The 25,172-nt window shown below is 38.1% G+C and overlaps 1 protein-coding gene across 1 annotated transcript in view; it reads left to right on the top strand.

The window, feature by feature from the left end:
• STARD3NL (STARD3 N-terminal like) overlaps nucleotides 1–19,916 on the top strand; it is a 55,657-nt gene extending 35,741 nt beyond the window's left edge. Inside the window, exons 3-9 of the mRNA XM_019710244.2 lie at nucleotides 1,716–1,793; nucleotides 4,438–4,515; nucleotides 6,432–6,485; nucleotides 6,598–6,715; nucleotides 8,667–8,762; nucleotides 18,141–18,213; nucleotides 19,421–19,916. Of these exons, the coding sequence (XP_019565803.2) occupies nucleotides 1,716–1,793; nucleotides 4,438–4,515; nucleotides 6,432–6,485; nucleotides 6,598–6,715; nucleotides 8,667–8,762; nucleotides 18,141–18,196 (480 nt within the window). The 3' untranslated portion in view covers nucleotides 18,197–18,213; nucleotides 19,421–19,916. The remainder of the gene's footprint in view (nucleotides 1–1,715; nucleotides 1,794–4,437; nucleotides 4,516–6,431; nucleotides 6,486–6,597; nucleotides 6,716–8,666; nucleotides 8,763–18,140; nucleotides 18,214–19,420) is intronic.
• Nucleotides 19,917–25,172: the final 5,256 nt, after the last annotated feature.

The following is a 25,172-nucleotide window of genomic DNA, read 5'->3' as shown; positions in this document are numbered from 1 at the left end:
CCTGGTACACCCTTGTGTAGACTTGATTTCCTGCATTGATCTGGAATTTCCCGTGGCTAGAGATCCCTGAGACTCTATTCCTCCCCAACTCTTTTCTACCCAGGTTCTTTAGGCTAAAATGGACAGGGATCAAGGAGACAGTAGAAAGGAAGTTGTTTTCTGTTTTAGCTTTTGACACTTTGAGATTATGGTTTTAAAAAAAGGACTTTATCAATGCTTATTGCCTGGTGTATTACTTTCTGACTGGTTTACCAGAAAGTGTCAGAATACTTCTCATCTGACCTAGAGCTGTCATGACCAGCTCTGCAGCTTATGCAAGCCATTTACATTTTTCTGGGCCTGGGTTTCTTAGTCAGTTAGCAGAACTAATACCTGTCCTGCTTTCCTTCTGAATGCTTGTGAAGATCAAATGAAACGATATATATATACAGCAGCCTCTTGGCAATGACAAAGCTCTTCACAGTGATAGGTTATGTAATTTATTAATTTACATAAATTTTACCTTGGAAGAGAGAGAAAATGTTATTTATTGTTCTCTCACTATTGTTACATTTATGTTTCAGGTAGTTATTTTCCTTCTGATTCTGATTTTATTGCCTCACTCTCACTATGTTCTATAGTTAAACTGTGATAACCAATGATAACAGAAATTCAGATTAGGAGGAGGTCAGTGGGTTGGAATTCTCTGAGGAATAAGTGGAGAAGACGGACTGTGAATGGGGTATAGAAGGACAGGTGGAATTTGGGATAGAAGGATGATCTGGGATTGGACTGGGGAGCAATAGGGGAAGGGTTTAGAGATGAAGATGAGCAGACGCATTGAGGAGGAGTGCGTGCTTACCTGTACTTTTGGAGGGGACAGAGACATAGGCAGAGAAAATACTAGTGTGGCTAAAAAGAAGGTGCCTATAGGAAATGAAATTGCATAGGTAAGCTGATTCTAGAGGATTAAAAGTCTTAAAAGCTATATAGAGGTGTTGGACTTACTGCAATGGTAAGTAAGCTCTTACAGGTTCTGGAGCAGATTGGAAAGCATGGTTTTGAGATCTTCCAGAAGGTAGTTCTCGCATTCTACATCATGACCTACCTGCCATGTCCAGTTAGATGTCTAGCTAACGTGCTCTCTCCGCGACACATACACCCCTGCTTCCTCCTTTCTTCTGTATCAGTAAACAATACCCAGATACTCAGGCCCCAAATGAAGTCTTGTCCTTGATTGATTTGCTTGTTTATTTTGTATTTCTCACACCCCATATCCGGTCTTAAAGTAGGTTCTGCCAAATCTACTTCTAAGACCTAAAACAGTGGAGAGTAATCAGAAAATCGGGGAAGCCCTGGATAAATATGAATTGTCTTCTTTAAAAGTACATTTGTAGGGTTTTAAGCTTGGGCTAAGTATTTTCCTCTTATAAGATAACGTTTGAAGACTATCTTAGAAGAGGAAAAATAACAGTTTTCTTATTTAACATTTTAGTTTGCCAAAACTACAAACTGTTTTCCATGATACATTTATATTTGTTGAATGAATGAACTTAGAATTCCAAGTGGGAAATGCTATTTAGCATTTTTCTATTAGAAGTATGAGGGTTCGTCTATATTTTAGCATTTCTAGGATCTAAGAACATAGGCAGTAAAGTATACGAAAACTTGTATGTTCTCATATTTGTTTCACACATAAATCTCTTCTCGTTTTTGTTTCTTACTCTCCTTCTTAGGTGAATGGAGGCATTGAGAACACATTAGAGAAGGAGGTGGTGCAGTATGACTTCTACTCTTCTTATTTTGATATATTTGTAAGTATTTTCTGTTTTATATTTCATTTTAGATAAAATGAAACTAACCAAATGGCAAATTTCCTCTCAATAGACCTCAAATTCTATGCAGTTGTGTTTGTTTCGTCGCTTGAACAGTCTTTCCTCTTTCCCTTAGTTACTGGCCCATTTTGTGGTATCTCTATTGCTTTCTGAAGAATTGCCTGGTTATGGGGGGGGGGGGAGAGGGGAGGAGAATTAATGAGAGATAAAAGAGGGCAGCAGAAGGTGACAATCTGATTTTCTTGGAGAAGAGCGTTTATTTTTTTCAAATGGCTGAGATAGAAGCCTAGTCACCGAAAGGAAAATTCACCCATTTATATAATAATATGACGAAAATGCCATTCCTTTTCTGCCTTGAGATAGATTAAATTTATTGTTAATAATTCTGTTTCATTTTTCCATAATAGAATTTGAGGAAAGTTATATGTTGGTAATCTGGGGCAAACTTAGTCAGTTACAGAATTACATCGATGCAATTATCTGTAGATGAAGCATTCGCTTTATTCAAATGAATGTTTGTAGTGTCTTTCTAGGATGCTCTGACTTTGGGTTTGATACATCTCCATGATATCTCTTTATATTTTATAGTGTAAGTAAATCAGATTCTAACATTGCGTTAGACACAGCATAGGCAATCAAAATTCACAGTGAATGCCCTCAAATTCATTTTAACTGCATTTTCACTGGCTTTCGCGATGGTGTGCACAATGGTGAGAAGCAGGCCCTTACAGTCAGAAAAATGTGATTTGAGTCACAGCACTATTTCTAATTGTATATATTTGAATAGATTAGGTCTAAATTCCAGTTTCCTCATATGTAAAATGAAGTCATCATCATTCTGGAAAGTAAATGATATAATAATACATGGTAGACACTTAGCCCAATGATAGGTACATCCTAGAAGATCAGAAAACCACCTGCAATTACTATCATCACCATCATCATTTTTGGTTGACATTTTTAATGATTATATTTTCTAGTGGTTTTCAAAGTACTCTTAAAAATCTTGTTTGGTTTCTGAAGGGGCCTGCCGAAGTCGGTAAGGGGAAAGACGTGCAATTCCCAATAAGCAGAGATCAGGGTTCTTTGAAATCACCCCCTTGCAACCTAAATAGTTCCATTTTTATCTGTACAGTATGTTAGAGTTCTATACAGTATGTTGAAAAAGTGTTTCGTTGCTATAGTATATTGGGAAAACCACTAATAGAATTTACTCCCCTTATTTTTCCAAATGAACAAATGAGTTCCATGGTTCCATGTTTACGCCTCCCCTAGGTCATTGAAGTTGGGGGCAGAGCCTGTTGCCCCCCAAATCTCTAGGTATTTCTTTCTTCTGAAACTATTGATACATCAATAACAAAATTGATTTCTCCTTTTTTCTCTTATTTCCCTTGCTGTGTTTATCTTAAAATAGCTGGAGCCAGGATTGCCAGAAAGCAAGATTAATCCACTTGTGAGATCTCCATGGGTTTTCTGTACTCCATGCTTAGGGTGTTAATGGTACTGGGCAAATAGACGGGGCCCATTAGCTCTGATTAGAAAGACTGTCTGTCAGTCACGGTCTAAGAAATGGACAAAGCCTCTAGGAACCCTTGGGGTCTGGGAGACTTCAAGATACAGGGGTAAAGAATTATGCTTTTGCCAAGTCCAGAACTCAGAGAGACAGTTGGAATAATGGTTAGCAGATTGTTAGAAAACACATTTTTAGTGAAAGCAACATATTAAAAACAAATATAACCTGCAAACTTCATTCCCACAAAAGGATCTTAAGTGAGGTTATCCAGTCAATGACAGTAAAAAAGTTGTCAGCCTTCAGCTTTTCGGCAGTTTTGAATAGTGAGGAACTTTGGGCAGACTCCTACCCTGAGCCTCAAGAGTCACCTGACTTCTCCCAACTCAGAATAAGTGTATTTCCAAAGTAAATTAGTAAATTTTTATTCTGTTTATTCCTTAGTCCATAAGAGTTACTAAGACAGCTGTGTTATAGTGGCTAAGAACCTGGTCTTTGGAGTCCAGCTACCTGAACTCACATCCTGGCTGGCTTCCTCAACTAAGGAGTTAGGAGGCCTTGGACAATGTTTCTATCCAACTTATGTGTATAGTGGGATTAATGATAGTAGTTGACTCACGTGGTTGTTGGGGTGGGGATTATGTATAATGGTTTCACAGAAGTCCCAGAATCACACTTAGTAATCAGATGGTAGCTACTGGGATAGGCAGAACTCTGCCCATACCCCAGGCACCCAGAGATTGATATGGGGACTTTACTAAGAACCTGGTATCTTCCAAAAGTCAGCATTTGTACCTGGAGTAGAAAACTCAACTTTCAGAACATTTTCTCCATCTTAAAAGTATATCAGAAATATGTGGACTCAAATGGAAAGGAAAAACGAACATTTAATTACATGTTCTTTTGTTGAGAATGGAAAGTTAATTTGAATCTTTATTTGGATGGTATTACATCAATTCCAGAGCAGGGATCTCAAATGCCATCTGTAGACCAATGCTGACTGTGGCAGTCTAGCTAAATCAGAATCATGAACACACTTTGGTGGGTTCTTTATAAAACCACATTGCTTTACTTTTGTATATATTTTTAAGAATTTGTCTTTTTTTTATATAGCTTTTGGCAGTTTTCCGATTCAAAGTGTTAATACTTGCGTATGCTGTATGCAGACTGCGCCACTGGTGGGCAATAGCGGTGAGTATACCTGGATGAAAGGTCCATCTCCTCCAGTGCTGGTCAGCAGGGCCTGCTCACGACAGGGCTGAGCTGGGGAAGAGGCAGTTTTCATCCGGGCCGAATCCCAGCTTTTCCTGAGCCCCCTTCCTCCACGCTCCAGCGGGTTTAGGATTCCAGTGCTTCTTCCCAGTGGTGATGAGTAACTAGCTTTGTCTGTGTGGACAGTGACCAGCTGAGAAATCTAGAGGCCCCACAGGCTCACTGGCCAAGCAGCTGCCCGCCCTCTGCCTCCTTTTGCTTTGAGAGATGAGCTTAGTGCCTCTGTCACAAAGATATTTGGAGAAGTTCCTGTAGGTTGAAACTCCTTACTGATTTTTCCTGACTGGCTCTGCTTACTCTGATAATTGTCACCCTCCCTGTGTTAATCCCCTCCCTCCAGTCTTAAAGGGACAAGCTCTCCTGTTCCTTCTTCCCTTGTTGTCTTTAGGCTTTAGGCAGTGGCCTGTGCTCTCATCTGTTTCCTTTCCTCTAGCATAGAGCTTTGTTTGGCACATGCCATTCACCCACAACAATTATTAATTGGCTGAAAGAAGAATTATAAGCAGTGGTGCCTGAATTGTTTTTGCCATTTCCACAAGGTCTGAACACTCACATTCGAGAGCTCTAGTAAGGCAGGTACGTGGGGCACTGAGCTCCTTGCTCAGGCTGGAGACAACTGCTCAGGGGTAACCTGCGGGCCTGCTTTTGGAATGAGTCCCGGGTCTGCGTGTGGGCCTGTGCGGGCTTGTCCAGCTGGGGATGTAGCTGTGCTGCGCTCTGCCTGGGCCATCTCTTCTGAGCATCCACGGAATCACAGGGCTGGTGTCAGACGTCTGTTGAGCCCCAAGCTCACGTTTCATGGATGTAGGCTGACCGATTTAGTCAGGCTTGACTCGCTTTCCTGAACACGCTTTTGCCAATCGTAAATAGCTGTGATGATTGTCCCTTCCCAATTTTTTACAACAGTTCCTATTTGGGACCTTCTATTCCAGTCTCCATAATGTACATTGGTATTTATCAGACCGTCTGTCTCAATGTTTGTTTCAGAAAAGTGGTTGACACTCAGCGATAGTCTTAAAGAAGTTTCTCTGATATCTAATCATAAATTATCAAAAGGATAGGTCAGATTTAGCACATTCATTTCATTGTTTCTCATTTTTACTTTTCAAAACATTTGTAGAGAGAAGCCAAACAGCTAGAGGGAGAAGTCAGCTGGTACCCAAAATACACTTAGTGTCAGCCTGTAACGTTAATGAGCATCAGAATACAAAATGCCTCCTCTCCCAGGTGGCTCACCCTGGCTGGGGTGTGTGTGTGTGTGTGTGTGTGTGTGTTGGTTGTGTTGGTTGTGTTTTGCTAACAAACCTGACTCTGCCACTTTATTAATACTTACTGAGCATGACACCTGATGTACCCTGACCTCCATTCTGTCAGTCAAGGCTACTGTTGGAGTTCACTTGGGTTGGGTTTCATATTACTACACATCTTAGGTGGAGGAGGGAGGGACAAGGACCAGGTCCTGCGGGATTATCTCTGGGCTTCCCAACCCCTAGGGGGAGCCCTGCCTCTGTATTTCACTGTCCTTTCTGTGGTGATAGTGTCTTTGGATGTTGTACCATCAGGTGGACAAAACTTAGTTTCCCGGCATACCAGTGTGCTAAAACGCTGATGAAAAGACACCACGAGCAGCCAGTCAGGGATTGTGTGCCACATAGAAGCCCACTGCTCCCCAGTCTGGGGTGAGGGGGTACAGATGGCGTGATGTGGGAAGTGTCAGGCTGGGCAGTGCTTTCCAGGCATTATGTGCTTCCAGCCCCGATGGGTCTCTTGTGGGAGGAAGGTGCCTTCACACTGAAAATGTCTAATTAGAGTGGTGCTGAATTACTGTCTTTCAGTTGACGACATCAGTGACCAGTGCCTTTTTACTAGCGAAAGTGATCCTCTCAAAGGTATGGCCTACCACTTTTTCTGAACAATACTGTCCACAAGGAGGAAACCTCGCTTTCCAGTGGGAGCCATGGTAACTGTATTTCCCTCTCCTGGTCACATCTGTTTTTCCAGCTTTTCTCTCAAGGGGCTTTTGGCTACGTGCTGCCCATCATTTCATTCATCCTCGCCTGGATTGAGACATGGTTCCTGGATTTCAAAGTGTTACCTCAAGAGGCAGAGGAAGAAAACAGTAAGTCGCTGTCAGAGTTAGAGGCTGGCTAGGTACCGAGCTGGAAGGAAGAGCTGTAGATGTGATTGGATGTTGCCCTGCGCCTGTGGAGCCAGGCAGAGCAGCTGTCTCCATTCTGTCGTGAGAATAGCCAAGAAGGGTGGGATGAAAGCAGAGTGACAGCATGTGGCTGCGCTCTCCAGGTGTTAGACCAGGCTTCCCTAGAAGAAGCGTGGACACTGATGAGAAAGGCAGTCAGACAAGGAAAGTAGCCAACACCTCTTCCTCCTCAGACACGTTGACCTTTTCTCCCTATTAGTAATAGTCACAGGACACTAAGCGTTTTGTGCATCTAAAAGGAACTCTGTTGTTCAGGGACAGACAAATGTAAAACAGTTTTAGGTGAACTGAGTCAGCAGTTCTTCAAAGTGTCACGTGGCTCTCCAGGCAGCAAGGGGTGGCTTTGAATGGGCTGGGTTAGAACAGTGGGGTGCCTAGAGTAGTGCTGGGGGTTAATGAAGAAGGAGGTAAGGAGGAGGGAGGCAGCAAGCCCGGAAGTGCTCAGCCCTCTGAGGCTTTCCCCATCCACCTGGGAGCAGCTGACTGACAGCTAGCTCTGTGTAACCATGAGAACTGCCAAAGCTGTTATAATGCCCAGGTGTGGCTTTGACTATCCCTGGATGCTGACTCGGAAGGCCAAGTGATTCACTGAGCGTTATGATTAATTATTGGCTGGAATTCTTCTTCACATGATGGCCTTAGGGGAAGCCCATGTACCACCTCTGCCCATCCCGCTGCCCTCTTGGCGGTGACATCAAAGCTCAACACAGACACCCAGGCAGTTTCAAGACCCTGTTTTTATGCTCTGTCAATCATCTGGCTCAATGTTCCCTGCCTAATAGGAAAAAAAAAATCTTGTGTCTTATAGAAAGTTAAACATGATTATAATGTCGAGGAATAGAAGAAGGGAAAAACCTGGGAAGTAGTTTTCTTTTGGAAAATCTGATTTATAGAGAAGACATCTATAAGAAAACAATTATTCAAGAGTAGGTTTTAAACACAGTCAAACCAAGATGTATCTTCTATCGTGTACCTTCTTTTCATTAATGAAAATATATGGTGAAAGGACAAATAATGTTAATGAAAGTCATTTATTTAATTGTATATGAACATCAAATTGAACTTTATTGAAAGCAGACAACTGTTAATGTGACTGAGGCTTGAATGCTTCTGTGATTAAACCAAATTCAAAGTAACTAATAAAGCAGAACACACAATTAATGAAAAACTTTAAAACAGCGTTTTTTTCACTGCCTGTGGCATTTTTTACCCACATACGAGGCACCTGCTATACCAGGCCTGGCGCTTCCTCCCACTTTTATTTATTGATAAGTCAGGTTCAGTCTGAAGAACTCATTGTTGATGGCCTCTCATCAGATAGTGTTCTTGAGCTGTCCGCATCATGCTTCCTCCTCTTCTCTCTTTTTGTTAATACCCTTCTTTTCTGAGAACCTTTTCACTGAATAGATATTTCTTCACCATCTAATCACTCTCTATATTTATAAAAGTCTATCCATTTATTATGTTTTACGTTGGCATTTCCTCAGTCAGAAGCCGACTATAGACCCTTTGTACGAGCTGAGGAGGTTATTCGTTTTACTTTTGCTTTGGTTTTGAAGTTGCTGATTGCTGTAAGGAGGCAGGTGTTCTCCAGGGAAAGATGTGCTAAATACTGAGTCAAGGGATCTCATGAGTAACATGAGGCAGTTTTTCAAACTAGTTGGGATCTGTCTTTACAGTACAGGTTCCTAGTTTATTAATACATTCATTTTTTGGTTGAAAGATTTCCAAAGTACTTCTTTTTGCTAAAGTTTCTAAAACATAACATTAACACCATTTTATTGTGTTACTCTGGCCAAGAAGCTACCAGAATACTGGCACCATTCTCAGCATCTGATTTCTTGTCTTCCAGGACTCCGGATAGTTCAGAATGCTTCAGAGAGGGCGGCACTTATACCTGCTGGTTTTTCTGATGGTCAGTTTTATTCTCCTCCTGAGTCTGAAGCAGGTAAAAACTTGATTATTACTCGTATTTTGCCCATTATTCAAAAGTTAGGCTTGCCCTCTCCCTCTTTTCTTCCCTTCCTCTACTTCTCCAAGCACTTAGCAAACACTTAACATACCAGGCATTTTGGACATGAGAACAATTAAGAAGTAGTCTTGGTGTGCGATCAGTGGTGAGGCTCAGAGATGTAAGAATAAATGTAATAGAAGACCACAGACACTCTGGTTTGTCGTCTGCATCTCAGAGGACAGGCCAGCAAGGGCCAGGGTCTTGATGCTGTCTTATTCCCTGGCATCCCTGAAACTGACATTCCTTCAGGAGCCCCCATTTCTGAGAAGGGCAGCCCTGTCTACCCAGCGCCCAAGTCAGAAACCAGAGCCCCTTTCTAATGGATCCCATCCCATCATTCACCAAGCCTTTTGGATCCCCTGTATTTCTGCCTCCTCTATCTCATGCAGGTTGTACCACTTAATGTCGTCTCCAAATTCAAGTCAGCGTTTCCTGCTTCAGTTTCTGCAGCAGCCTCCTGTCTCCCTGCCAGTAGCCTTCTCCCAGCCAGGCCCCAAGGTGCCACGTTAACAATAGCAATCGCGTTGTTGTCAGGGTTCCTCAGAACCAGTCTCTGATATAAACGGCTCATTATTCCTGTTTTAGAGATGAGCAAATTGAGGCACGAGGGCTGCGGTAACTTGTCCCGCGTCACACAGAGTATACGAGGTGAAGCTAGGATTTGAACTCTGGCTCTAGTGCCAGTGTCCATACTCATAGCTAATAAACATACAGCCTTTTCATATTAATGAAAATGAGAAATTGATCACGTTACCCCCTGCCTCAAAGCCTCAAAGGCGTAAAAGATTAAGAAACTCATGGATCCTTAGCCTGGCACAAAGCACCTCTGTGACCACCTTACCCCGTTGTCCAGTCTCTTTACTTGTTACGCTCCTTGTGCCCTGTTCTTAGCTTCTCTGAACATGCTATGCGCCCAAACCCTCAAGCCCCATGCATCTTGTTTTCTTCTATCCTTAAAACTGCCCCTGGTTAATACTCGTCTCCACTCACAGGCTCAGAAGGCTTCTCCCCACCCCCTGGTTCCCGGCTGTCATAGGTGGGGTGTCCTTTACCTGTTCTTTGGAGCCTCTCCCGCAACCCTGTCATCCTGTGTTGGCTGTCCTGTCTTTAGCAGTGACGTGGCCTGCTTTTATCACTGAGATGTAAACTGGAGTTAGAGACGGCATTATTTTGTTACCAGCATCATGCTCAGCAAATATTTGAAACACACACACACACACACTATAGTAAAACAGATTCCAGGCAGGAAGAGCCATGTGAAGATCAAAGGCACAGCAGTGAGACATGATATTGGGGAACGTGAAGGAACTTGGCATTCTGAAGTAACTTACTTGATATTCTGGACTTGGTATTGGATCTAAAAGCAGTATAACACACAAAGCATAGTCATGTGAAATAAAGATATGAATTAGCAGAAAAGCTATTTCTCGGGCTGCAGAAACTATTAGAATAAGTATTAAATTTTCATTACCTCCTTATAAGGATTATTTCATTGAGATTTTTATATCATAGAACTACTTTTTAAAAAGAGGAAGTTTGCACTATAGTTCATGCTTTTGCATAGCTTTTATTTTTCTAACACTAATAAAATTTCCCAACACTGATCTTAGTTAGAAATTCAGAACAGCAGGATAATGATAAGCTGAGGAGAACCACTCAGGAAGTCTTCCACATGCAGTCTTTCTCTTCCTGCCTGTGACATTTACTGCCATCTCCTGGTGCTGGGAAGTATTACCATTTCATTGGTTATGCTAAACAAGAAAAGCTACTTTCAGTGTTCCCCTGGGGAAATGCTTTGTTAAGATAAAGAGATTAATAGTGGCTAGGGAAGGAGGGGTCAAGATGGCTTACTTTGTCATATTGTATGGTATTATTTCCATTATCTGAATGCTCAGTGTAAGAAAGACTTGATGGGGGTGGGAGATGAGGGTAAGGAGGATCAAATATATGGTGATGGAAGGAGAACTGACTCTGGGTGGTGAACACACAACGGGATTTATAGATGATGTAATACAGAATTGTACACCTGAAATCTATGTAATTTTGCTAACAATTATCACCCCGATAAATTTAAAAAATATGTATAATAATAAATAAATAAAAACTATTGGAATTAATGTGCCTAGAAAACAAGATTCTAAATCAAAGTTTTCGCATTAGGCCAGTGGCTAACTATTAAATAGTCTTTCAGCAGCAGAAGTTATAAGATTCTGTTGCCCTGATCCAGTGCTGATGGGACCCTGGTAGATAAGAGAGGACTTTTCTTTTCTTATCTTTCTTTCTTCAGCACATAGGGCAGTGCCTGGCACATAGTTAACTTATAACTATTAAAGGAATGAATGAAAAGAAGACAAAGAAATTGGAGGCGCTGAAATTTGAAATGTTAGCGTTTTTCCTTGTAAAGGAATAGCGTGAATTTTTCTATCACAGAGATTTGGAATATTAGCACATTTTAGTAAATGTATGTTTAAAAAGACGTAAAGGTGGTTTGTTTGCGGGTTTGCTTGTTGGTCTAGCCACATCCTGCTTACCTGTGTGTTAAATGGGAAGAACTGGGAAGCACCGTCCTCTCTCAGATGATTGGGGTGAAGTTGTTCTATGTGGTTAGACAGCTTAAATGAACCAGTTGTGATGCTGGGAAAGGTCATTAGTTCCTAAAGCATTGAAAGACTGACTTAAAATGAAGAATAATAGCTCAATTGTGCAATATAATCTGTGCTAAACAAATCTAGATGACGGCATTAAACTTACTTTTACTAAAAGTAACCAAGCCTTTTGTTTTGCCTGTGGCAGTCTCGGCTTTCTCTTGTGGCCCCATAATATTATTATTAGAACTCCTTTTATCTCTCAGAAGTGTTTTTGTTTACATCATCACATATATAGTCACCCTATTTATATTATTAGATTTGAAACAGTTGTCCGACTTTTTCATGAACATTTTGAAAATTCACAGCTGAAGATATTAAGTAATATTCATTTTTTAAGAAAACATGTTTCATGAGGGATAATTTGTACACCGTAAAATCCATCCATTGTAAATGTGCAATTGCATGATGTTTAGTAAATTTATAGTTTTTCAACAACATCACAATACAATCTTTGAGCAATTTTATCATCTAAAAACCTTCCTTTATTTGCACTACTAATTCTACATAAACCACTGATGTGCTTTCTGTCTTGAAAATTTGCCCTTTTTGGACAATAAACATAAATGTAATCATACAATATACAATTTTTTTTACATCTGGCTTGTTTTATTTAGCATAATCCTTTTTTATTTAACATAATGTTTTTGAGGGTCAATGATGTAGCTTGTATCAGTGGTTTGTTCCTTTATATGACTGAATACTATTCCATTATGTGGACATACAGCGTTTTGTTTTCATCCGTTGATAGACATTTGGATTGTTTTCAGTATTTTACTATGAGTCGCCTTCCTGTGAACCTTCATGTATATGTCTTTGTGGGAACATATGTTTTTTTTTAGATAGATTCCTAGGAGGTTTTACTGGGTCAACTGTGAGAATTTCTGCTTAACTTTTTAAGTAATTGCCAAAGTGTTCTCCCCAGTTGCTATTTAGAATGCCATTGACCTGTATGCTTGCTTTGCACCAGTACCACACTGGCTTGATGACTGATTTTATGTTTATGTAGCTTTAAAATCAGGTACCATAAGGCCTTGCTTGAAAGGCCTGCCCAACGGTCCCCAGAAATCTAGTTTTGTAAGTAATAAACATTTTCATACCCTCTCTGTGTGTGGTATTATCAGTCTGAACATCCAAATCAAATTTTAGGTGCGACCCCAACATACACTGCTTTTGCAGGGCGACCATGGTAGTCTTCCAACTTTGTTCTTTTTCAAAATTGTTTTGGCTATTGTAGGTCTTCTGTGTTTTCATGTAAATTTTAGGATTGTTAATTTTTGTCCCAAAAGCCTGCTGCATTGAATGGATAAATCAATTTGGGAAGAATTGCCATCGTGACAATGGTGAATCTTGTCATACATGAACATGGACTCTCTCTACATTTATGTAGATGTTTTCCCATTTTTCTTTTCACTTATGTAGTTTTCAGCATTCAAGTTTTGTTCTTCCTTTGTTAAACTAATTCCTACATATTTTATTCTTTTTGGTGCTATTTTGAAAGTAATTTTACTTTCTTTCATTTTCAAATTGTTCATAGAAATCCAGTTGCTATTTTGTATATTAAACTTATATCTTATGCCCTTGCTAAACCTGTTTATTAGTTGTAGTTTTGTTTTTTGTGTGTATATGGATTTCATGTAGTTTTCTACATACAGGATCATGTCATCTGTGGATAAAAACTATTTTACTCTTTCCTTTTCAATCTTCTGGATAGGTTTATTTTATTTTTTCTTGTTGCACTGTCTAGAACCTCCAATACAATTTTGAATAGAAGTGTCAAGAGTAGACCTTGTCTTGTTCCTGGTCTTTAGGGAAAAGCATTCAGTCTTTCAACATTAAGTATGATGAGATTTGTGAGTTTTCACGGATGCCTTTTTTCAGGTTGAGTAAGTTCCATTTTATTCCTAGTGTGTTGGAAGTTTTTCTCATGAATGCACACTGGATTTTTCAAATGCATTTTTATGCATCTATTGAGATGATCATGTGGTTTTTGTCCTATAGTCAATTAATATGCTGTGTTACATTAATTGATTTTTGGATATTAAATCAATTGTTTACATCTAGAATAAATCCCACTTGGTCACTTTGTATAATCCACTGTACATGTTTCTGGATTATATTTGCTAATATTTTCTTGAGGATTTTTGTATCTATGCTCTTCATTTTTGTACCTACTGTTCTGTAGTTTTCTTATTATATCTTTGGTTTTGATAGCAGGGTAATGCTTGCCTCATAAAATGAATTGGGAAGCGTACCCAACTCTTCCATTTTCTGAGTGAATTCTTGGGATGGATCAATATTCCTTCTTTAAATTTTGATAGATTCTCTGATGAAACCATCTGAGTCAGGAAATTTCTCTGTGGGAAGATTTTTAATTGCTAAATCAATTTCTTGTTATATATAGGTCTACTCAGATTTATTTATTTATTTATTTGTTTATTTATTTATTTTATTATTCTTGAGTCCTTTTTAGTGATTTGTCTCTAAGAATTAATCTGTTTCTTTTAAATTATCTAATTTGTTGACATAAATCATTTACAATATTCCCCTTAATCCTTTTGAATTTCTATAAGTGGAACTAATACTCTTTTTTCCTTGACTTAGTTAACTTGTGTTTCCTTGAAAAAAAAGCTTTTGTTTTCCTGGATTTTTTTCTTCTTGTTTGTCTGTTTTCCATTTTAATTATTTCCATTCCAATTTTCATTATTTCATTTATTCTGCTTGAGTTGTGTTTAACTTGCTCTTCTTTTTCAGAACTGATTTTTTCTTGTCTGTTATAAGCATTTAAAACCATAAAATTTCCCTGTAGCATTGCTTTAGCAGCACCTTATAAAAATTATGATATATTATGTTTTCATGCATTCCTTCCTTTTCAGCAGGTTGCCTATGATGTGTCTACATGTGGATTTCTGTACATATTTTAGTCAGTATTTGTTTAGCTTTGTTTAGCTTACTAGATGTGTAGATTAATATTTCTCAACAAATTTGGGGAGTTGTGGCCATAATTTCTTCAAATATTTTTCCTGATTTATTTTTCTCTTCTCTTTTTCAGGGAGGCCCACTACATGTATGTTTGTATGCTTGATGTTCTCTCATAGGTCTCTGAGCTCTGTTCGATTTTTTTCTCCTCTTTTTCCTCTTTGTTATTCAGATTGGATAACTTGTATTGCTCCTCCTTCAAGTTTACAGATTCTCTTCTGCCAACTTGAATATTCTCTTAACTCCCTTTAGTTAATATTTCACTTCAGTTACTACACTTTTCTACTCCAGATTTTTAAAAAACTCATCATTTTGTAATTTCTGTCTCCTAGAGGATTTCTATTTGTTGATTTATTGTTTTCATACATTAAATCTTTAAACATGGTTTTCTATAGTTATTTGAATATATATTTATACATTTGTATATATACATATAGTATTTACAGTAGCTGTTTTGAAATCATGGTCTGCTGAATAAAATATCTGGACACACTCAAAGTCAGTTTGTATTGAGTTGTTGATTTTGTTTTGTTTTTTCTCCTGAGAATAGTCACAGTTTTCTGATTCATTGCCTGTCTTGTAATTTTTTTTTTGAAAGATATTTTATTGAAAATATAGTAGCAACTCTAGATTCTGATTTTTCCCCCAAGAGGTTGCTGTTATTGCTGATTATGGCTGTAAAAAATTGTCTGGACAAAGTCTGTGAAATTACATCCCTTGTGGTATGTGACTGCTGATGTCTCTTCTCAGATTTCTTTTTTCCTTTTTTTTTTTAAATTCTTTTATTTTTAAGTCTAGTTTCATAGCGGTCACCCCTGTGTCTACATAGCTTAGTGGTAGCCAGTGATGGGTCAGAGATTATATTCAAGCACCTTGATTAAGACTTCCATCTTCTGCCAAATGGATGTTTATGTACAAGGTGTGATCCAAAAATACAGTGGATGTTTAAATTTTTAAAAAATATAGTAAAAGACATGTTACTATTAATCCCTCTCAAAATCCTCCCCCTCCCTTTGAACACACTCATCCCATGGTTCTTGCCACTTTCAGAAGCAGTTCTGGAAGTCCTCTTTCCTGAGTGTCTTTATTTCATCCTCCATCATGACAAATGCTGTGTCGTAAATCACTTCTGGTACAGCAATTTCTGTCAAATAAAAACATTACGGTGTGTCCTCATCCACCTTATTAACTGGATCTGGCACCATGCTACTTCTGGCTCTTCTCCAAAGTCAAAATGATTTACCACATCGAGGCAGCCATGACAGTGCAACTAAAGACACTCACAAAAGAGGACTTCCAGAACTGCTTCAGAAAGTGGCAAGAACTATGGGATAAGTGTGTTGGAAGCATGGAGTATTTGGAGGGGGATTAATGGCATGTGTCTTTTAGTGTAATAATTTATTTTTTAATTTTACCATTCATCATATTTTTTATCACACCTCATATTAGGCAGCACATTAAAATCTCAGGCCGTTTGCAGTCTTCTCCAGCTTCTACTTTCTGCTGAGTCTTTTCACATCTCCTGTGCATAGGCTTATAACCTCAGGGTTGACCAGGAGTGTTTGATTATCTTTGGCTCTTTTGGTCTCTGCCAGGCACACACACAGCTTCAGCCCAGCAGGCTTGGTGCAGCCATGACCACAACCTCAAACCAGCAGAGCCTCTGGCGCTTCCTGTCAAACATCACTGAGTTTGTCATATCCCCTTTGCATCACTCACCACCCCATATTAAGTGAGTTCCTTTCAGCTGCATAATTTTGTTGCCAATCCTCATGGCATGTCCTACCCTGGAAGAACCTTCACACCAATCAACCTGGGTATTGGAAGTTGGAGGAACTGGATCAGCTCCAGGCAAGAACACCACTGTTGTTCTCTGAATTCTGCAGTTTTAGAAGCATAAACACTTTTCAGATTGTTGTATGACTTTGGTCATTTCCGAGTGCTGAAACGGTTATTTTGTCCACCTAGTCCAGTTTTACAGTTGTTTTCAAGGAAAGATTTATTGACCTCCTTACTTTTATCGATCTCCTGACAGAAAGCCTTTCTAGCATTCACTTTTCAATTATGTAGCATACATGTTATTTTAATTAAAAGTTTGTCTTTATTTAGGAATCCCAAATATTCCAAGACATGTTAGCTCGTTGCGGCTCAAATGCTGTTAGCCTGACAGGTGGAAAGTGAGCGGAGAAACAGGAGTCTTGGTCTGAGTGTTTTCCTCACCCTCCTTTCAAAGTGGGAGGCAGTTAAACCTCACCCATGTCTGTAATTTATTCAGTTTAATAGGCTGGAAAGTGAAGCCTTTATGTATTTATTTGACCACAAGCTTAACTATGTGACATTTATGAGGTTAAGATGTAGAACACAATCTTTTCTGAAAGATTCTTGGTCTTTTATTCTCCTGTATGAGATTTGGTTTTTGCTATAATCCAGGTAGACATTCTCATGAGAAAAAAATGCCGTTTTTGAAGTGCATTATCTGGCAAAAGTCAGGCAGCTGTGAGGCAAGGTGCTTTTATGTGTGAATATGTTCCATCCAAACCTGCTGCCTTGGACTTCTCACCACTCATTTTTTCTCGTTCCTAATTGTGAAAGTAAGGCAGACTCTTTAAAAAATGTGGCAGGAACAAAAGTAAAACATTACTTGTTCTTTAAACTCTTCAACAACGTCAGTGTTGATAGATTAATTTGTTTCCTTCTAGTTCCGTGTTTGCAATTTACATAATTGTGGCCCTACTGCCTATATTATTTATATCCTGTCTTCAAAGTTGTAAAGTTAGTTTAAATGTATTGTAGAAATTTTGGAAATCCAGACATGTATGTAATTCAGCTGTTTGTTTTCTTCTAGTCTTTCTGATTTGCACACATATATTTTTTTATTTTTATCAAATATGATCTTACAATATATACAGTTTTTTTCATTACGTATTTGCTTTTACTTTAATGCATTTGAATTTTCCATGTTGTTATAATAAACTATATAAACATAATTTTAAGTGGATACAAGATATTTCTTGGAAATGTAATAATTTTTAAGTTTTACTCTCAGACATTTAGATGTTTTTTTCCTACTTTTTAGAGGAGAAAAAAGTCTACATAGTGAGAACAAGCCCTGTTTCCTCAGAACTATATCCTAAGGACATAGTTGCAGAGTGGAATGACTGGGCCCAATGCAAGAATAATGTGAGGCTCCCGAGACAATGACTCAGGATGGTGACAGCAGTGGTTGCTGGCACAGCCCCCAGGGACCATGTGTCGTCACCCTGGGAATTAGGAAGCCCTCACTGCTCTCTCACTCACTGGCTACAGCGATTAAAAAATATGTACATTAAATTATTTGTACTAAAGCTCAAGGTTATTTGTTCTTCAAAACATATACAAACTTGTCAGCAAAGTGGTGGAGGAGGAATCGCCTGGAGAATAATTCTTCGTCTGTATGAATATTTTAATCGCACATGAGTGAGTTCTTTTCTGACTGATTAGTACAAGTGATGCTATTTAAAAGGTTTCCCTCCTATGAGAAATGAAATAAAATTTTATTTTATAGTTACAGTTTTGTTAACCTGAATCTCTTGAAGATGAAACATATGTAACTGTCATTTAAAATGTCACACACACACACCAATTTTAAAGAAATCGTTGCATTAACGGAATGCGATGCTTTTTCTCCTTCCCTTTCCTTACCACCTAGGATCTGAAGAAGCTGAAGAAAAGCAGGACAGTGAAAAAGCACTTTTAGAACTATGAGTACTGCTTTTGTTAAAGTAAGTCTTTGAATATACAACTGAAACAACAAAATAGTGAAAGGAAATAATAGAGCATTTCTTTGAGTCAACTCAAAGTAAAATTCCGAGAATACGAGTGTTAGTATGTAGCCAGATTTGTCCTATTTACATGAATTTGCCCGTCACATTTTAGTATTACAAAGTTTCTGAATATTTTCTGTTTGGGTATAAATTTGTGAAGTGTGAAAAATACCTCAGAGTCCCAGTGTTCTAAATAAGAATGAGTTCATTTTTGTTCACTTAGCCAGAATGTCTCTGTGTCAGACGTAGTTTAACTACAAATGCTAACTTATGTGTGCGGTGAGGGTAGCAGTCCTATGAGGTGTGGTGCTGTTACTGTCTCATTTACACTTGAGGAAAGTGAGACCAGGGTGGGTGAGTAACTCCTTCAGAGTCACACAGCTAACGAGTGGCAGAGCCAGAACTCATGCCCTCCCCTCTGGTACCGGTATTCGGGCCCTGCACTGGAAGGGCTCAGGTTTTTGGAGCTTCTGAGACAAAAGTTGTCATCCAGACAAAGCAGTGGCCTTTTTGTGCCTCCAGGTGGAGCATGTTGTTAAATACCTTTATATTATTAAAGGAAAACGTTTCGGTCTCAGAAATAGAAAAAGATAAACACAAAATAAATTATGGTAGCAGCAACTGCTTGATTATTTAAATGTAGAAGGGAAAAGAGAGTAGATGTTTTCATCACAAAAAACCGTTTTGTAACTAGGTATGGTAATGGATGTTAACTGGACTTGATCATTTCATAATATATGCAAATATCAAAACATTATGCTGTCTACCTGAAACTAATACAATGTTCTATGTCAAGTATATCTCAATAAACATAATAATATGTATTTTTTAAAGATAGGGAAGTAATAGACAGATTCAGCATGGCTAGGAAGCACACAGGGAAGCAGCAGCCAGCGTCCTGGGAACACAGGCCCTGCTCCCAGGAAATTCCAACCCCTTCTTCCCACAACAGTGCTTATGAGCAAGCAAAAGTGTGGGCATGTGTAGACTTGATCGTTTTCTAAAATAAATTCTGGTGTGACCACACCCACTGTCCTTTAAGTGTCTATAACACAGCCCATCATTAGTCCACGGTCTCTGTTATAAAAACGTAAGGCAAAGTGTAGCATTTTGCCATTTAACACTGCATCTCAAATATTTTGTTTTTTTTCTCTCTTTTTCTAAGTGTGAAAAAACCTCATTGAAAATCACCAGAGGCAAAAAAGGACTGGAGATGGGATGTCCCTATGGAAAGTTGAAATGGTAACATCCACTACTGACTCGATTGTACGGCTCATAAAGAACTTATTTATTGTAATACCTCACAGACATTGTTCCATATCCACAAACATTTAGTAGCTGCCCGTGGCTGTTAAGATCATGTAACGATCCATCCTCCGTTCAGTGAGACTCGGCCTGATCTGTGAGTGAATAGTTGCAGAAACGTCTTGTGCTGTATTGCTAATCAAAGACTTCTTAATATATTGGAATAGTACTTTTTTAGTAAGTAAAATATCTTTTTATTTGCATTCACAGAATGGAATTGTTTTGTTTCATGTTAGATTTCTTTTGTGTTTCTTTTTTAACATCCTACATTTCCCTTGTGGTGTTTTTTTTTAAACTCATACACGTGCACTCTTTGTACAATTTTAAACTGTAATAAAATCCAGCATTTCAAAATGTTTAGTTTTAGTTTTCTTGTTTTGCTTGTGTATTTGGCCTGAAGTGTTGGAATTACAAAGGGGGACAAGGAGGGATTGTGAATACATATAAAAGGTCACTGGGCATTTTTATTATTTTTATCGTGAAATAGCATATTTCTCTTAGAAGTATGGCTCTAAAATAGTCTCACGACTTTTATTTACTTTTTTAATTTAATTTTATTAATTTCCGGTGCACAAGACAAAGCAATACTTAGACGTTTCAGGTGCACAAGACAAAGCAATACTTAGACGTTTATCATTTATATCCCTCACACTGTGTGAACCCCCCTCCCCCCATCCAGTATCCCTCTGACATCGCACAGAGCCATTATATTTCCACTGTCTCTATTCCTAATGCTGTACTCCGCTTCTTGTAAGTATATACATACATGTATATACATATATACACACACATATATATACACATATATACGTATATATGTATATGCATACATATATATATGTTATAGTATATATATATATGTATATAGTATATATATATATATATATATATATATATATATATATATACAATGAATGCCAACTATAATTTTATATATATATAAAATTATAGTTGGCATTCATTGTTGTTCAGCTTCAGGTGTACAGTGCAGTGATCAGGCATCTGCATCATCCCTGAGGTGGTCTCCCAAACGGTACAAGTGTCCATCGGATACCCTACAAAATCTTTACATTATTGATTACGTTCCCCAAATTAATTTTCAAAACCCCGTGGCAATCTTGTGGTTACCGACTGTTTTCTAAACCCCTCACCTTCCCCCTTATCCCCAACCCCCGCCCATCTAGCAACCCTCAGTTTTTCCTCTATGTCTCCAAAACTGTTTCTGATTAGTTCATTCACTTATTCTTTTCTTTAGATTCCACATATAAGTGAGATCATACGGTATTTGTCTTTCTCTGTCTGACTTATTTCACTTAACATGATGTTCTCTAGGTCCATCCATGTTGTTGCAAATGGTAAGATTTCTTTCTTCTTTATGGCTGCGTAATACTCCATTGTATAAATGTACCACAGTTTCTTAATCCAGTCATCTACCGATGGGCATTTAGGTTGTTTCCATGTCTTGGCTATTGTGTATAGTGCTGCAATAAACATAGGAGTGCATAAAGATTTTTGAATTGGAGTTTTGGATTTCTCCAGATAGATACCTAGGAGTGGGATTGCTGGATCATAAGGTAGTTCCATTTTCAGATTTTTGAGATACCTCCATACTGTTTTCCATAGTGGCTGCACCAATCTGCATTCCCACCAACAGTGCACAAGCGTTCCCTTTTCTCCACATCCTCGCCAGCACTTGTTGTTTGTTGATTTATTGATGATAGCCATTTTGACTGGGGTGAGGTGGTATCTCATTGTGGTTTTTATTTGCATTTCTCTGATGGTTAGTGAGGTTGAGCATTTCTTCATATGTCTGTTTGCCATCTGTATGTCCTTTTTAGAAAAATGTCTCTTCATGTCCTCTGCCCATTTTTAATTGGGTTGTTTGTTTTTTGGAGTTGAGTTGAGTGAGTTTTTTATAAATTTGTGATATTAACCCCTTATCAGATATATCATTGGCAAATATCTTTTCCCATTCAGTAGGATCCCTTTTTGTTTTATTGATGGTTTCCTTTGCTGTGAAAAAACTTTTTAGTTTGGTGTAATCCCACATGTTTATTTTTTCTCTTACTTCCCTTGCGCGAGGGGATATATCAGTAAAAATCTTACTCCAGGTAATGTCTGTGAAGTTTCTTCCTATATTTTCTTCTAGGAATATTATGGTTTCAGATCTTACATTTAAGTCTTTAAGCCATTTTGAATTTATTTTTGTATATGGTGTAAGGAGGTGGTCCAGCTTCATTTTTTTGCACGTGTCTGTCCAGGTTTCCCAGCACCATTTATCGAAAAGACTGTCTTTACCCCACCGTACATTCTTGCTTCCATTGTGTAGATTAAATGGGCATATAGGCATGGATTTATTTCTGGATTCTCTATTCTGTTCCATTGATCTATGTGTATGTTTTTATGCCAGTACCATGCTGTTTTGATTACTGTAGCCTTGTAGTATAATTTGATGTCAGGTATTGTAATACCTCCCAGATTGTTCTTATTTCTCAAGATTGCTGAGGCTATCCAGGGTCTTTTATGGTCCCATATAAATTTTAGGATTATATGTTCTATTTCTGTGAAAAACGTCATTGGTAGTTTGATAGGAATTGCGTTGAATATGTATATTGCCTTAGGCAGTATGGACATTTTAACTATATTAATTCTTCCTAACCATGAACATGGTATGTGTTTCCATCTATTTGTATCTTCTTTCATTTCTTTCTTCAGTGTCTTATAATTTTCTGAATTCAGATCTTTTACTTCTTTGGTTAAATTTATTCCCAGGTATTTTATAGTCTTTGGAGCAATTGTAAATGGGATTGCTTTTTTAATTTCTCCATCTGATGTTTTATTATTGGTATATACAAATGCAACTGATTTCTGAATATTAATTTTGTATCCTGCTACTTTACTAAATTCATCTATCAGCTCTAATAGTTTCTTGGTGGAGTCTTTAGGGTTCTCTATATATAGTATCATGTCATCTGCATATAATGACAATTTTACTTCCTCCTTACCGATTTGGATGCCTTTTATTTCTTTTTCTTGTCTGATTGCTGTGGCTAGAACTTCCAGCACTATGTTGAATAGAAGTGGAGAAAGTGGGCAACCTTGCCTTGTTCCTGATCTTAAGAGGAATGGTTTTAGCTTCTCCCCATTGAGTATGATGTTAGCTGTGGGTTTATCATATATGGCCTTTATTATGTTGAGATATGATCCCTTTATTCCCACTTTCTTAAGTGTTTTTATCATAAATGGCTGCTGGATTTTATCAAATGCTTTTTCTGCATCTTTTGATATGATCATGTGATTTTTATTTTTATTTTTATTAATGTGGTGTATCACATTAATTGATTTGCAGATGTTGAACCACCCTTGCATACCAGGGACGAATCCCACTTGATAATGGTGTATGATCTTTTTAATGCATTGCTGAATTCTGTTCGCTAATATTTTGTTGAGGGTTTTTGCATCTATCTTCATTAGAGATATCGGCCTGTAGTTTTCTTTTTTTGTGGTGTCTTTGTCTGATTTTGGGATCAGGGTGATAGTGGCTTCATAAAAAGTGTTTGGGAGTCTTCCCTCCTTCTGGATTTTTTGGAAGAGCTTGAGGAGAATAGGTGATAATTTTTTTTTGAACGTTTTGTAAAATTCACCTGTAAAGCCATCTGGGCCAGGGCTTTTGTTTGTTGATTACTGATTCAATTTCCGTGGTGGTAATCAGGCTACTCAGGTTTTCTGTTTCTTCTTGAGTTAGCCTTGGAAGGTTGTACACCTCTAGAAAATTGTCTATTTCTTCCAGATTGTCAAATTTGTTGGCATATAGTTGCTCATAGTAATTTCTTAACATTTTTTGTATATCTGTGTTGTCTGTTGTCACTTCTCCTCTTTCATTTCTGATTTTATTAATTTGGGTCCTCTCTCTCTTTTTTTTTAATGAGTCTGGCTAAAGGTTTGTTGGATTTTTTTTATCTTCTCTAAGAACCAACTCTTGGATTCATTGATCTTTTGTATTGTTTTTCTGGTTTCTATTTCATTTATTTCCGCTCTGATCTTTATTATCTCCTTCCTTGTACTCCCTTTGGGCTAATTTTGCTTTTCTTTTTCCAGATCACTTAAGTGTGAAGATAAACTGTTGATTAATGATGTTTCTTGTTTCTTTAGGTAGGCCTGCAATGCTATGAACTTCCCTCTTAGGACTGCTTTCGCTGCATCCCATAGATTTTGGGTCATCGTGTTTTCATTTTCGTTTGTCTCGAGATATCTTTTGATTTCTTCCTTGATCTCCTGCTTGACCCATTCATTATTTAGTAACATGTTATTCAGCCTCCATGAATTTGTGTGTCTTCCAGTTTTTTTTCCTGTAGTTCATTTCTAATTTCATAGCACTGTGGTCAGAGAAGACAATTGGTATGATTTCAATTTTCTTAAATGTATCAAGACTTGTTTTGTGGCCTAACATACGGTCTGTCTTGGAAAATGTTCCATGTGCACTTGAGAAGAACGTGTATTTTGCAGCATTGGGGTGAAATGCTCTTAAAATATTGATTAAATCCAAGTGGTCCAATGTATCATTTAAGGCTGTTGTTTACATATTGATTTTCTTTCTGGAAGACCTGTCCTTTGTTGTCAGAGGTGTGTTGAACTCACCTACTATAATAGTGTTACTGTTGATCTCTGTCTTTATGTCAGTCAATATCTGTTTTATATATTTAGGTGCTCCTATGTTGGGTGCATAGATGTTTACTAGGGTTATGTCCTCTTGTCGGATCAATCCCTTTATTATTATATAGTGCCCATCTTTGTCTTTTAATATATTCTTCATTTTAAAGTCTATTTTGTCAGTATAAGTATTGCAACTCCACCTTTTTTCTCATTTCCATTTGCCTGAAATATCTTACTCCAACCCTTCACTTTCAGCCTGTGTGTGTCTTTTGATCTGAGGTGAGTCTCTTGTATACAGCATATACAAGGGTTTTCCTTTCTTATCCACTCAGCCACCCTATGTCTCTTGATTGCAGCATTTAATCGGTTTATACTTAAAGTGATTATTAATAGGTACATAGTTATTGCCAATTTTTAAACTTGTAGTTAGATTATTTTCATCTTTTTCTATTTACAGAAGTCCTTTTAGTAATTCTTGCAATGCTGGCTTGGTGGTAATAAATTCCTTTAGCTTGTTCTTTTCTGGGAAGCTCTTTATCTCTCCATCAACTTTAAATGATAGCCTTGCTGGATAAAGCAATCTAGGTTGTAGGCCTTTGTTTTCCATCACTTTGAGTATCTCCTGCCACTCCCTCCTGGCCTTCAATGTTTCTGCAGAAAAGTTATTTGATAGTCTTATGGGAGTTCCCTTGTATGTAACTCTCTGTCTTTCTCTTGCTGCTTTTAGGATTCTCTCTTTGTCTTTAACCTTTGCCATTTTAACTATAATGTGTCTTGGTGTGGACCTGTTTGGGTTTATCCTGTTTGGAACCCTCTTCACTTCCTGGGCTTGTATGTTGGTTTCCTTAATCAAGTTAGGAAACTTTTTGGACATTATTACTTCAAGTATGTTCTCAATCCCTTGCTTCTTCTCTTCACCTTCTGGTATTCCTATGATGCGCATGTTGTTGCGCTTGATG

The sequence above is a fragment of the Rhinolophus sinicus genome, linkage group LG09 (genome assembly GCF_036562045.2).
Source record: "Rhinolophus sinicus isolate RSC01 linkage group LG09, ASM3656204v1, whole genome shotgun sequence".
In the NCBI taxonomy this organism is placed as follows: domain Eukaryota; kingdom Metazoa; phylum Chordata; class Mammalia; order Chiroptera; family Rhinolophidae; genus Rhinolophus; species Rhinolophus sinicus.
Note: the sequence above shows the minus strand (reverse complement) of the source record. Positions and strands in the feature narration are given on the sequence as shown.